General features: G+C 46.9%; 3 protein-coding genes across 6 annotated transcripts in view; 2 read left to right on the top strand and 1 right to left on the bottom strand.

The window, feature by feature from the left end:
* LOC6615720 overlaps positions 1-14267 on the bottom strand; it is a 47655-nt gene that overhangs the window by 19984 nt on the left and 13404 nt on the right. The window contains exon 3 of the mRNA XM_032715465.1: positions 5027-5334. Within this exon, the coding sequence (XP_032571356.1) occupies positions 5027-5334 (308 nt within the window). The remainder of the gene's footprint in view (positions 1-5026; positions 5335-14267) is intronic.
* Positions 347-3298, top strand: LOC6615716 (odorant receptor 59b). Of its 4 annotated transcripts, none has more exons than XM_032715468.1 (5): positions 347-1137; positions 1192-1549; positions 1604-1991; positions 2061-2322; positions 2650-3298. In XM_032715468.1, the coding sequence occupies exons 1-3, from the start codon at positions 368-370 to the stop codon at positions 1670-1672; spliced, it is 1197 nt and encodes a 398-aa protein (XP_032571359.1). In that variant the 5' UTR covers positions 347-367; the 3' UTR covers positions 1673-1991; positions 2061-2322; positions 2650-3298. The 4 variants fall into 4 exon arrangements, with proteins under 4 accessions (XP_032571359.1, XP_032571358.1, XP_002040087.1 ...); XM_032715467.1 differs by having other exon boundaries at positions 2057-2322; XM_002040051.2 differs by lacking the exon at positions 2061-2322.
* Positions 13301-14051, top strand: LOC6615714 (S-phase kinase-associated protein 1). Its single transcript, XM_002040049.2, has one exon. The coding sequence runs from the start codon at positions 13417-13419 to the stop codon at positions 13927-13929; it is 513 nt and encodes a 170-aa protein (XP_002040085.1). The 5' UTR covers positions 13301-13416; the 3' UTR covers positions 13930-14051.

Below are 14267 nucleotides of genomic sequence, written 5' to 3'. Positions count from 1 at the left end.
GCAAAACCGGGCCAAAACCCGTATGAATATGCGCCAAATCCCCAATACCTGTCGTCAACATTAAAGTTACACCTCTGAAATTATTTCAATTTGTGTATGTAAACCAATAATTTAAAAGAATGACAGCAATTTTCGCCCTTTAAGAGGTGAATTGAATTGTTAATTGGCAGTTGACAGGGTTGCTTGCACCTCAATAATAAATCCCCTTAAATACTTAACACCTGGCTGCCGTTGGTTAAGTCTAATTACAGACCACAAAACGATGGGGCGTGTCTGTAGCCCGGGAATGGAGCACCTGTTCGATTGAAGGGTTATAGTATCCGGGTATAAAGTGCAGGTTCTGGCACCGACCAGGTTAGTGGTCATCATGGCGGTGTTCGAGCTGATCAAACCGGCTCCGTTGACGGAGAAGGTGCAGTCCCGCCAGGGGAATATATATCTGTACCGGGCCATGTGGCTGATCGGGTGGATACCGCCGAAGGAGGGAATCCTGCGCTACGTGTACCTATTCTGGACCTGTGTGCCCTTCGCCTTCGGGGTGTTCTACCTGCCCGTGGGCTTCATCATCAGCTACGTGCAGGAGTTCAAGAACTTCACGCCCGGCGAGTTCCTCACCTCGCTGCAGGTGTGCATCAATGTGTACGGCGCCTCGGTGAAGTCCACCATCACCTACCTCTTCCTCTGGCGACTGCGCAAGACGGAGATCCTGCTGGACTCCCTGGACAAGAGGCTGGCGAACGACAACGATCGCGAGAGGATCCACAACATGGTGGCTCGCTGCAACTACGCCTTTCTGATCTACAGCTTCATCTACTGCGGATACGCGGGTTCCACTTTCCTGTCCTACGCCCTCAGTGGTCGTCCTCCGTGGTCCGTCTACAATCCCTTCATCGACTGGCGCGATGGCATGGGTAGCCTGTGGATCCAGGCCATATTCGAGTACATCACCATGTCCTTCGCCGTGCTGCAGGACCAGCTATCCGACACGTATCCCCTGATGTTCACCATTATGTTCCGGGCCCACATGGAGGTCCTCAAGGATCACGTGCGGAGCCTGCGCATGGATCCCGAGCGCAGTGAGGCAGACAACTACCAGGATCTGGTGAACTGCGTGCTGGACCACAAGACTATACTGAAGTGGGAATGCTTGCAGATCTATAAGAGCACCTAGTTATCACCCGTATCTTTCAGATGCTGTGACATGATTCGCCCCATGATATCCCGCACCATCTTCGTGCAGTTCGCGCTGATTGGTTCGGTCTTGGGTCTGACCCTGGTGAACGTGTTCTTCTTCTCGAACTTCTGGAAGGGCGTGGCATCGCTCCTGTTCGTCATCACCATCCTGCTGCAGACCTTCCCCTTCTGCTACACCTGCAACATGCTGATCGACGATGCCCAGGACCTGTCCAACGAGATTTTCCAGTCCAACTGGGTGGACGCAGAGCCGCGCTACAAGGCCACGCTGGTGCTCTTCATGCACCATGTCCAGCAGCCGATAATCTTCATTGCCGGAGGCATCTTTCCCATCTCCATGAATAGCAACATAAGCGTAAGGATTACTCCATTCCTGCCAACTACCAACTTCACATTTGACCCATTTTAGGTGGCCAAGTTCGCCTTCAGCATCATTACAATAGTGCGACAAATGAATCTGGCCGAGCAGTTCCAGTAAAATTAGCTCACAAAAATGATTCCGAATTGCCCTGCACCCATGAGCCCCGAAAAATAGAGCCCCCAGCAATTCTTTATGAGCGTGTTTTGCATAATATGTGTATATGTTGTGGCTTATCTGGCAAGATTTCGGCTGATTTAGTTGCTAAATGGTAATGGCCAGGCCAAAGGATGCGAGAGTCAGACTGAATTCGCAAATTGCGTTAGCAGACGGAAATTACAACAGCCAGACGAGTCGACGATTGTAACAACAAGCGTCTGGGAAATGGGCCCAAAGCTCGGAAAATATATCCTACGGAGGGATGGAGCAACCACAGGAAGTACATATAACCGTTTACATATTGTATGCGATTTTTATTTAAATTTTATGTTAAACACGTGACAGCTAGCCGGCGAAAAGGCGGAGCACGAGCATATATTGTATAATAATACAAAACGGATCGCCCAGACTGTGGCAAAAGCAATTTTATGACATATTTTTGCGGTTTACTTGCCGCACACGCGTCGTTATATTCCCGCAAAACGAAGGCTCCACATTGGAGTACATAAACATGTGGAGTGGTTGGGATGGGGCAAGATGGATGAACCCTGATATATGTTTGCACTAGACGCACGGGAATATTTGCAAATATGCCATTGAAACGAACAAAGGTAGGGCAAATAAACCGAAGGATTCCGTCTATTTTATTCCTCTGCCCAGACTTCCTTTTGACAGACAAACCCTCACTTAAACGGTCAGAAATTCATGTTCTATTTGGATTATTTCACGGTTTATCTATGAATACTTAAGTACAAGATGTCAGTTTATCCGATGGAAAACACACTATATGAATGCGAGCAAAAACATTGTTTAATTACACATTCCACTTCGAGTAGCTTTTGAGAAAATCTTGACCTAAATTTAAGTGCTCTCTCAGTAATTACTACCTTTTGAGTTCAGTTTTCCAAGTGATTGATTCGTTTTTTGCCTAATTACAGCTGATGTTGGCACAGCATAAAGCAAATATGAAACATCATGGGCATTATACACACTCAATCAATCGATGACTTTTGAAGCCTGTCTAAACACTTGCATCTATTTGGCCACCATCTACAAGCGCCATGAGCAATTAGCTTAAATTACTGTATTAAGTGCACTCCAATCGACATTATTATTAATCATTTTCTGAATTTAACAGCCACTGCAGCTGGAAAGGCTATTAAAAGCACTCGATTCGAATTGATTGTACATTTCGATGGCCCGCCGGATTGGCAAAAAATATGATTAATTATTCAATGAAAAGGTAATAACTTCGCGAATTGGCTTTTTTCGGCGTCAAGTAAAAAGGAGAAACATTTGCCTTGCGCACCGCAAACATATAATCAAATTAATTGCGCTTGAATAGCCCGCAAATTGGTTGTGGTGTGAAAAAGCCCACACTCCACGTATGTCCTTGAAGCAGTAAGACAAACTTCCCAAAGGAGTATGCAAATTCGCATAAATCGAAGCGCAGGGCAGCAGTTTCAGCACTCCATGAATCAAACTTAAAGAAGTTTAGATAAATGACCCGATGTCAAACAGGAACCGCTTTCGCTCATTGTTAGAGCCACAAATATAATTTGGCCAGCTCGCTATTTATTCCTTTTTTTTGCCAGTCTTTTCAATTTGCGAACAAGCGAGCGAGGACCGGACTTCTATCTATCTATCTATGGCAAATAGTTGGCTGCCAGCCTGCAATCAGCTTTTGGCTGTGCCAAAATGCCATTAGTATGCATTGGCCATGTGCCCCGGCCACGCCCTCCCACATTTGCCACCCGCTATGCGGAATGTTTGTTTTCGATTCCATTTGTTTTCCCTCGGCCACGGAGGGACATGCTGAGTGGGCGAGTGTCACAGCCAAAGTCAGCCAAAGAGGGCGATCGAACACACGGCGTATACGTAACACACATATTTCAGCGGCATCTCGTGCAATTTCGTCCATGCAATTTGCAGGCCTGAGCCTGCGGCCCAGTCCGGTTTTCCGGATCTCCGGATACGGGTGAAGGAATGCGAGTGTGTGCTGGTCACACGGAGCAAAATACTCACAAAGTTATCTTGCAGGTTTTATACCGGGTAGGGCAAAGGCCAAAGTGCAGCAACTATTGTCAATCTTTGCATTCTGAAATTGAGTGTTGTATTTATGTGCTTCCATTTGCAGAACTAAAGGGAGAATCATTCGTAAAGAATAAATGATCCGTGGTACCTGCAAAGTTAGTTCTCCGCGTTTCAGTGAACACTGTTCTGCTTTTACATAGTTTGCCAAAGTTTGAAAATAGATTTAAAGCAATTTGCAAAAAATGGAATGAAACAACCAAATAGATTCTGTGCTAAAAACAATAATTCAACCTGCAAAATGCCCTTCAAGCACTAGTTTTTACTTTTTTAAGGCCTTTTTTATTCGCTCAGTGGAAAGGCGGGGAAAGTACAGAAAAGCCCATGTAGTGGCACAACCGCGGCATTTAGTATTAGTTGTAGGCAAGCAAACAAATAATTTGCATGCCACCGTTGCACACGCAAGCCGGAAAATGGGAAAATGGGAAAACGGGAAAGCCGGCAAATGGGGAATGCGGCTGGCGATGCGACGTGGCGCAACCGTAACCTTTAATTTGCAAATTATTTGCAAAAATGTTGCGGCGCGCTCGTGTCGAGTGCATTTGCTGAAGTTATGCAAACTGTTGGACAAGTGAGTGCCAAGGATGGGAAGCACGGGATGGGATATGCCAACATCATTAAAATTCATTAGCAAGCCTTCCATCGCATCGCCTCGAATATTGCAGATTTAAAGGGAGAGCAGGGCGAATGCTGGATAGCTGGATATTCCGCGCTTTGAGGACGCTGACAAGAAGCCTCCGCCGTGGCGGGTCTTGCATAAAATTAGCTTTCACGCGTCACCGTCAAATACGGACAGCCTTACGGACAGCCATACGGACAGCCATGCGGACAATCATGCGGACAGTCATGCGGAAGGACGCGAGAATGGATTAGATGCTCGGCAGAGCAGACGGAATCCGGCTAATTACAAACGGTAACTTCCATTTAAAGTGGAGTTGCCAAGTTAAAGGGACTGCTCACTCCGATTCCTACTATATATTATAGCTTAATTGTTGCGCTGTCAGGCGACATTTTCGGTCCCTTGGCCGTGATAAGGTCGGGTAAAATATACGCAATTAGGCAGGACCAACAGGATTCGCAGCCAGATGTCTGGGCGGTGACTAATGAAGTCGCAGATTAAGGCTCCCAAAAATAAACATTTAATGCCGTACGTATGAGGGGCTGATATCGGGGTCACCCATAAATCAGGCAAATAAATCAGAGGGACATGCCCGATATACTTACACTTGAGATACTGCTCGTTGCGGGCTATCACCTTCTCGGCATTCTTGCGCGCCAGGAAGAACCACTCGGAGGTGTTGCCCAGATAGTGGTACTCCATGGCCAGATCCTTGGCAAACACCGCTCCCAGATTGGGAGGCGGCAGGCGGTAGGCGAACGGGCAGAAGAGGCCCGGCTGCGCGGGGTGCTCGTTCCAGTCGAAGCAATTTCCGGCCGCGAATATATCATCGTCGAACTCCACCATGGACAGCACGGAGGCGTGCAGCAGGTTGACATCCTCCTGCACGGAGCGGCCGGTGGTCTTGAAGATCCTGCGGAGACAACAAGCGAGGCATACGTCGGATATTAGTTGCAGGCCAGGGAAAAATGGCAATTTATGCCGCTGGCCTAGCCAGGAAATTGCATTCAAAATGTATGCGGTGTTAAGGAATTTCAAGTACCGAAACCCAAATACCCTTTGCCATGCAATGGAGGCAAAAAGGAAATGGTAATTAAACTATTTGACAAGATGGCCTATTATCTAAGATACTAGTTTGAGTTTGCTATACCCTAAAATGCCCTTAAAATGTTGCTGAATATTTTCAAGAGGTCGTTAACCGATTTGCTTCGAAACCGTGTGGGCACGTAGCTCGTCTTAACCCAAAATGAGGAGCAACCCTTTGGGGTGGCAGGGCATGAATAATATAATGTAATAAGTTTTGCAGCAACTTGAGCAGAGGAGCGCCGAAAGTGGCTCAGTGGACCAGTGAGGCAGTGTGGCAGTGGACCAGGGAACCAGTGGACCGGAGGAGGAACCCCCATAATTGCCTTCGTTTCGCTCTTGTTGGTCTGTCATTTTTATATTTATAACCCGGCTGGGAGGACTGGCGGGTTTAGGGCTGAGTTATGGCCCGCTGGCTGTTTCAAGTGCACACTTACTAGTATAGGCGCGGCGCATTCAACCCGCCTCAAACTGTGCTCAAGTGCGCTCCTGGCTTTCCATTGTCTGCAGCCCGGCGCAGGATGTCCTCCCGCGCATCCCTCCAAACGAGAAAATTACATTGAAGATTTCTTCTGCTTGGTGTGAGACCTCTGCGCCTGCCTGTGTAATATTAATTAAATTGTTGCCTCTGCAGGCGAGGCGCAGAAAAAATGTTAGCTCCAAAAAAAGAAATTGTCACAGCGTCGACTTCAATTGCATTTTCCAATACATTAGCCAGGAGCAATAGAAGCTGCTCCTGGATCTTGCGGGTCTCGCATGTGACGCACTTGCTAATTGGGCGTGGCTCATTAATTCGCTGGCGGGCCTCATTTGTAAATGTCAAAGGCATTTTGTCAGCCAGATCCGCGCCCAAACACCCACCCAAATCCATGCGAGTGTCCAAGGACGTTCCGGGGCTCAAAAGTCGCCTAATGATGATGGTGCCGGCGACATCGTTCGCTGGTGATAATGCTGACTTAGCTGGGAGCTCGACATGGAGTTGACAGCTTTTTTCCACCAGGCTCCCTTCCATTATTTATGGCCAAAACACACACATACACGCGCATGTTGCGACATGGCCAATGATGAGAGCTAATATCTCACTGGAAAAATTGCATGAGGTAGCATCATGGGCGTTTTTTACCATAGATTTTACCATATTGCATACGTAAAGTTTCATGATTGATATTACACTTTAAAATTCATGTTTTTCTATCTGTGCACACAATAGTACTTTTCAATGGTGGTGAACACCTCCTCAGGTGGGCATCCTTGCACATTTGTTTACCGTGCAATACTGGGAGTCCTCGTTCCCCAATTAACATTCTCCGCAGACAACTTGAGATGCAGGGGATGCTTAAATAGTTTGGAACGCTTACAGTTGCAGTGTTGCCTGTTTTCCGGCTTTTCCGCCGCTTCCGCCCCCCGAGACTGTGTCCTAAAGTGTGCTAAAAACACTTTTCAGCACTTGAGTGCTGGGAAAGAGGTGAAAGCAAGCGCAAAACAAGCTTCAGGTGCCGGTGGCCAGGAGGAGAGGTGAGATCCAGGACAGGGGAATGCAGGAGTAAGTAACTCGGTAAGTACTCGAAAGTGCTCCTCCCTTTTGGCCTTTGTCTGTGTGCGCTTTTGGAGCGGAGGCGGGTTAACTGAGTCGCAGGCTTAAAGGCCCGCTTATGGGATGCGAGCCACGTAGCAACCTCCTATGATGCGGTTGCTCGGGATTACCACCTGTGTGGTAATTACGCAGCTGCCTGCATTCGAAAGTCGGGCACAGGATCGCTCTGACGTTTAATTAAAAATATGTTGGCTATCACTGGCCAGGAACAAAGTTATTCTTCGCTCCTTGCAGCCCTTGTCAAAATCCCCAACTACAGCGATTTTGAGGAGTCCCTGTCCAGTCTCCAGGGTACCTTGGAGGCTGTTTCGCTTATTTGTTAAGCACATGATGCCAGTCAGCCGAGTCAAACGCGTATTATAACCTCGAATCGCCTTGGAAATGCTCGATATGGAGAAGAAAAGCCGCCTGGCGGCACTTAAGCCGCTTTTTTTGTTATTCCCAAGCAGTTGGGAAGGCCGTTGCATGTCGAGGATGGGCTTTTCCGCCGCTTTTCCATGTCCCCCGGTCGGCGGGGGGGCTCCTATTTGGATTCAAGTCGATGCCAAGGCTCTATTGATTTCGAAAATAATGCAAAACAGCACGCGAGCCGAACAAATAACTTAATTGCCTCGACTTAAACAGGGAAATTTAATTCCTTCACTGCAGAGTGTGAAGAAAAAATTAATTATGCAGGGAAAATGAAATATAATTTCAAGTTTCGGCACCTGGGGCCACAAACTCTGCGTAGGACTCAAGGGACACACGAACGCACCCAGTGTCCTGGAGGGCTCTTCAGGCTGCCGGCAGTGTCCTTTTGGCCAAAGCTAAAGCCAAGCCTCGAGTATCCGTTGCCTTCCGACTCCGACTGCGTGTCGACATCTTAATTGAAAGCGAACTGCTCCGGTTTAATTATTCAAAGCCAGGACACTTTGGCACATCCTTAGAAAAGCAGCCTGGCCAACTGACTGACTGACTGAGTGACTGAATGGCCGTGATGATGTTGCTTCTCTGGGCTCCTCAGACGACGGCCCTTCTTGTCTGAAGTTCGTTTGGGCCTCCCTCATTTGTTTGCCGGGTGCGCTTTTAAAGGCCCATAACGGTCAAGGCTTCTTGCCAATTTTAATTAGGCCATAATTAAATGATCAAACGGTAAGGCAACGGCATAACTGATAAGATATATATTTAGATGTGATTCTCTGCTAATTACCTTCTGTGAATTATGTTGTATTTCTATGTCTGTGAGAGCTTATAAAGTTATGGGAAAATGTTGCTTTACTCTATGATGGAAATTGGGTCGCTTTTTAGATAAATTTATGTATGCCAATCTTGTTTGTAGATTAAAACTCATCCCATGCAAACATAACTGCAAAAATTAAAGAGTTATGTGGCAAATTTAGCATGGAGTGCTGTCATCCCAGTTGACAGCCAAGACAAAAGATCAAAAGTGTTGCCCCCCAAACGGGAATCACTGGTGAACTCATGCGACATGACAGTGTGTGTTCAATTAGGAAGCAGGAAAAGGAGTTCAATTAATTAAAAGTTACCCCATGTTGGCCCAGTTTGGAGCACTTTGGATGCCTGGCATCTGCTGCTCCTGCTTTGCTGGCTTGCGGCTAATTGAGCCTCCAGGCGACATGTTTGCCGTTGACATGTTTATGCTGGCCACAGGACCAAGGAACCGCAGGACCAAAGCAGGACCCCAGTACTCTGGGCCTTTGTTGAAAAAATGCTTTTTGATTTAGTCCATTAATTGCTTTCAACTTGCTAACTTCTTTGCAACGCACTTTGCCAGCCCGATGATTATTATTGCAAGGGCGCAAAGTTGCCAAACATTTTGGCCAAAAAGTTTCCCTTTCTGATTTCCTGCCGCCGCGCATAATGAGTCGACGGCTGGCACTCCTTGCTCCTCCAAAGAACCAACTTTGCCGCCTGTCTGTGGGTCTGGATTGCGGGTTCTGGGCTTTGAGCTTCCGCGCTCCAAATGTTTTTATTGCGCAAAAATAGACTGCGAAAAGAGGAGGCTGCAGCGGCTTAAACGTTACGCATTCGCCGCGTGGGCCAGCCACTTGAAAGCGCCGCGGCGAAGGACTTGTTACTCGACAAGTTTGTTAAGCTGTTAAGTTATGGCAACATGTGTTGCACAAAGCGCGCCAAAGCGTTGCAGCGGCGTAGTTGGCAAAGCCGCCGAAAGGGGCTAACCGGCTGAAACATTCACAGACGACCTACCATAAGTTGGAACTGCTGCCCCGTTGTGCAACTCCCCAACTAAATTGAGCTGAAACTGCGCTTAGCGACTAAACTTTCGACACTTTTGATTCAATTTGATTCAATTCAGCTGGAGACATTCCGAAATACTCTTTGGAAACTAAAATTGAATATGATTTGGTTGGGAAAACGAATATTCTGTGTTGGAGCTTTAATAAATAATATCAATTATTTGATATAACTGTAGAAATTAGAAACTAAAAAAGCCAAAAATACAGAAATCAAATGCTAGAGTGTCGGTTCCCTGGTCAGCTAAGTGAGAGGTTTCACTGTAACCCGACGAAATGCGTCAAAGGGGGGAATCACCGCAGCCTGATTCAGATGCAGAACCAGAACCATTTGCATCCAACATCGCCAACAGACGACGAGTCAGGACCAGATGCGAGTGGGCTTAAATAAACCAGCTGGAAAAAGGGCCGCGTCAAGTGGTGATGTGGTGCAGTGGTGCCGCGGTGGCGCGGTGGCATGGTGCACAGGTTGCAAAGAAACCGCCCCACCCATCCTCTCCAGGATGGGGCCAACTGCCGCCGCTGGCCTACATGGGCGTGCATGTCCGCGTCAGTGGCAGCTACATTTTCAGTTGCGGGTTTCCAGGCGGCGGGCGACGGGGCAAGAATGCACATTAGGATTGTTGTGCACAAAATGAAAACAATTTCCATTTGGGGGCTAGACAACTGCATTCTGCAGCGGCCAACAATAAAGCTGGCGGGTACAAAGGTCGGTGGGCGTGGCAGGTCGCAAGCGGCGAAAGGGGCGAAAGGAGGCAGTGTTATTAGCACCACCCGCTGGGCAAAAGCCGAGTCGAGTAAATCAAGCGGCACAAAGTCCCAAAGCCCAGCACAACACTGTGAGAAATCAAGTGGGAAGTGGTGTGCTGTGACCTCGTTGGCAGCACAGAGAGAAAAGTTGGTTGCTTAGTATACAAAATAATATTGATTGCAAATTTAAATAAATTTCTGGATGGAATATAGGGGCTGTTGCTATGAAATTTTAAAATGCAACCCTAGTATCCTTAGAGCTCCAAGGACATCCAGCATTTCTCTCCGTGCGCAACCGTTTCCTAAACATTGTCTTGCATAGATATTTGTTTGCTTCCGTTTGAAGAGAACTTTTGAAGGATGTTGACAATGGCGCGGCTGTGAGGATGGGCTAGCGGGCTGGTGGGGCGCCTTTGGGGGCGGGGATGTCCTTGCTGCTGTCGCGTTTTATTGCCGCTGGCAATTGGAAACTGCATCGCTTATGCAGATTTCAATTTCGATTTGTTGTACGAGCTGAACGCAAACGGCACTCGAAATCCAAAGGCATTGCGAGCTGAAACAAGCGACGGCTTTGGCAATAAATTATTTGCCAAGTTTATCGCCGAACTTCCGCTGGAAAATAACAAAATCATTGCCTGACAAGTAAGAGAGATGTGCACTTGAAGTCGCAAAAGCCAGTTGTAGCAACAAAGGAGTTTTGTTGGCAGAGAACAGGCAACCGGAAACTCAATTTCAGGACACGAAAAAAAAGGCGGCAGCAGGTCCTTCGCACGATTCTCACCTTCTCTCGGCGCGACGACAACACATTTAAGTACTTAAAAGTTTTCCGATTCCATCCGCCGCCACATTGCCACACTTCCACGCTGCCACACTGCCACACTTTTCCTTTCTCCTCGGCGCTTTTGTGTCGTGTGTGTGTGCGACGAGCTGAAGTCGCTTTTCCTTTCTGTTTGCCGTCTGCACTTTGGCGGCGTGAACGGAAACTAACGAAAAGTGGCCAAGGCAAGAAAACAATTGAAGCTCGTAATTTCAACTTGAATTGATATTGTTTTTCCTGACTGCCATTTAGCCCGCCCCCTGGGCTCACCTTCTGCTCCTGCCGCCCGTTGTTTTCCTTAAATGTTATCCTTGTTTTTGTTTGCGCAACAAAGTAAACGGGAAATGCCCAAACCAAAAAGCGAGCGGCAACACGGAACAGGATCCTTGGCTGGCAGGGCGATAACAATGTATCACAAAACAATAACTTCAATTAGTATCTATCTGTGTAGCGCTTTCCCTTCGCTTTCCTCCTCCGAGTTTCCCTTTTTCCGCCGAAGGAAAAGTTTCCAGCCACCCTTGATAATGTTAACACAAGCAAAACTGATTAAAACGGGTCCTGATTAGCCGCCGTCCCTCCTGAAATTATGAACCAGTATCTGGCAATCCATTGGATTTATGGAAGTCGAGCTGGATAAATCAAGGAAGTGGAGTTCAGTCCCAGAGGCCACATTCCCCGTTGAACAAATAATGAAAACAAATGCCTGGCATATGACACTAAATACAATAATGTTGATCCCGTCCCAGATCCGTGGCCGTTTGCAATTTAATTTATTGACAGTGAGACTTTGACATTTTATTGCTCCCCAGGCCAAGTTACGACATTGTCCGCATTTCCCATTTTCCTCGTCTTTCCTCGCTTTTCCGACCTTTCCCCTCACTGTCACTTAATTTGTCAAGCTGCTAGTCGTTTGGGTTAATTGTTTATTTGTGCGTTTTATTGACAAGCGGCAATCGTTCCTTGGATTCATCAGCTTGTAGTCCTGTCGTCCTTTCTGTGCGGCTTTTAACAAATGAGTTTTTCGTTAACAAATGGCTTTGATTTCCTGGCTCAATCAGCGCGCAAAAAGTTGTCATCTAAGCTGAAAAATTATGTCATCGGAATTTGGTGACCATCGACGGTTGGACGATATCCAATGGCCTGTTGCACGAAGTCAGCCAGCCACACACCCACATTGCCCTCGTTTTGGCTCACAAAAAGTTTGTTTTTTTTGCTGATTTCTCTATAGCTATTTGCCACAAAGACACTCAAAGACAACAGAAGGACATAAATTCCAGGTCTAATGTCTGCACGGAGCACATCCCCATCGGCATTGACACATACGATGCGTGTATGCAGGCAAGGACATTCGGACACTTGGACCTTGGACTTTGGACAGTGGAACACAGGACTTTGGAGTCCGTAACTTTCTTAACTCGGACTTCATACCCAGATATGCGAAATCTGAAGAAACTTTGTGTTTATTGTGCCTGGCTGCTGAACAGAGAGCTGCAGAAGAAAAGCAGAGCTCAGAAAACATGGGAGCTGGGCTGGTATGTCCTTGGGATTGTCACTGGGGCGGTTATCCTGATACACGATACAGTGCCAAATCGATGATGGAAGCGGAATGGACACGAGTAAACAAAGAGCACACACATCAGATTGGTCAGCTTGCTCAGTTTGGCCAGCCTGGACAGCTGGAAATTCCGAGAAAAACCAAATGAATTGCCATCGTTTTGGTTGTCCAGGTGAATCAATGTCCTCCGCCAGCTGGCCTTCCTTTTGGCCACAAGAATGGCGCAAACTTTTTTGCCCGGCACGCCTGCCACGCTAAGTAATTGAACTTTTATCAAAAAATTGCACGCAGCCAGGCGGACGGAAAAATCGAAGGAAAATCGCAGGGAAAGCGATGGTAGTTCTGCCAACTATGGCCAACAAGCGCCGAGAGCCACCGCAACAAGAAAAGCACATTATGCTCCTTGATGACAAAGGTTACGGGCCAATCTAGATGAGCAGAAAATGGCGAGTATCTGCTGGAAAAGTGAACCCCGAGCAATGGAAAATGTGGAAAATGTAGCCCAAAGCCCTGGTTTTGTTTTTATTTCCGTATTCGCAATGGGCCCTAAATATTTCATATTTTTCTGTTATAACAAACAGCAATAAATTGTGCTGCAATTGAAGTGTCCATTGTGTAGAACATGGTAAATACCATTTTAAGCGGCAATCAACTATTACTTATACAACAATAAATATGTTATGAAAGTAAAATTGTGTGTTTTTGCCAATATCTAATCGATTTGGCACGTTATATTGAAATAAAAATGTTGTCTAAATTATTAATAAATGCTATCTCCAATTCCATGGGCATTCGTTTGAATTTGATGAATCACCAATTTGCTTTCGTTACGAATCTGTTTTGTTTAATTTTAACTGTCAAATTGGCACTGCCAGATTTCGTGTAAAACTGTAACATATAGCCTTAAAGGAAAACCCTTTGTGGGTTGTGGAAAAAGTACCATGCCAGTCATCAAATTGCAGTCCTCCGATGGCGAAATTTTCGAAACCGACATCGAGACTGCGAAGTGCTCGAGCACCATTAAGACCCTGCTGGAGGATTGTCCAGTGGAGGCGGAGAGCGACACTCTTATCCCGCTGCCCAATGTGAACTCGACGATCCTGAAGAAGATACTCATTTGGGCCAAGCACCATCGCGAGGACGATGCTGAGGAGAACGAAGAGGAAGCGGACAAATCCGTGGCAGTGCAGATCACCCCCTGGGACGCCGAGTTCCTGACCATGGATCAGGGCACGCTCTTTGAACTCATCCTGGCGGCCAACTACCTGGACATCCCCAATCTGCTGAACGCCGCCTGCATGACGGTGGCCAACATGATCAAGGGCCGCACGGCGGAGGAGATTCGCCAGACCTTCCACATAACCAACGATTTCTCGCCCTCCGAGGAGGATTTGCAGACCGTGGAGGCGGAGGTCCCGCAGGAGGACGAGGCGACAGTGTACGGCGACATATAAATTAGGAGTGAATGTGGTTTAATAACTTTTTCGAAGGATTTATGCTTGTTCCGGATTAGAATAGATTAACTACAATAATCGCTTATGCTCACAAAACTAGAAATTAAATATAGCTTAACCTATTGGGATTGCTTTTCATCCTACCAAGGTTTCTAGTATCCTGCATTTCGCTTATGAAATAATCTCATAATCTTCAAATATCAAAGTATTCTAGCATATGTATCTTGACCCTCAAATGACCTTCAGGGAAAGCACACTACTTTCTTGACCGCAATTGTTCAGTGCGGATTTCATTTCCATTTCCACTTGCATTCGCCAACCGTCTGGCCGAAAACTTT

Source organism: Drosophila sechellia, chromosome 2R, assembly GCF_004382195.2.
Source record: "Drosophila sechellia strain sech25 chromosome 2R, ASM438219v1, whole genome shotgun sequence".
Lineage (NCBI taxonomy): Eukaryota > Metazoa > Arthropoda > Insecta > Diptera > Drosophilidae > Drosophila > Drosophila sechellia.
This window is presented reverse-complemented; position numbering and strand designations above follow the sequence as displayed.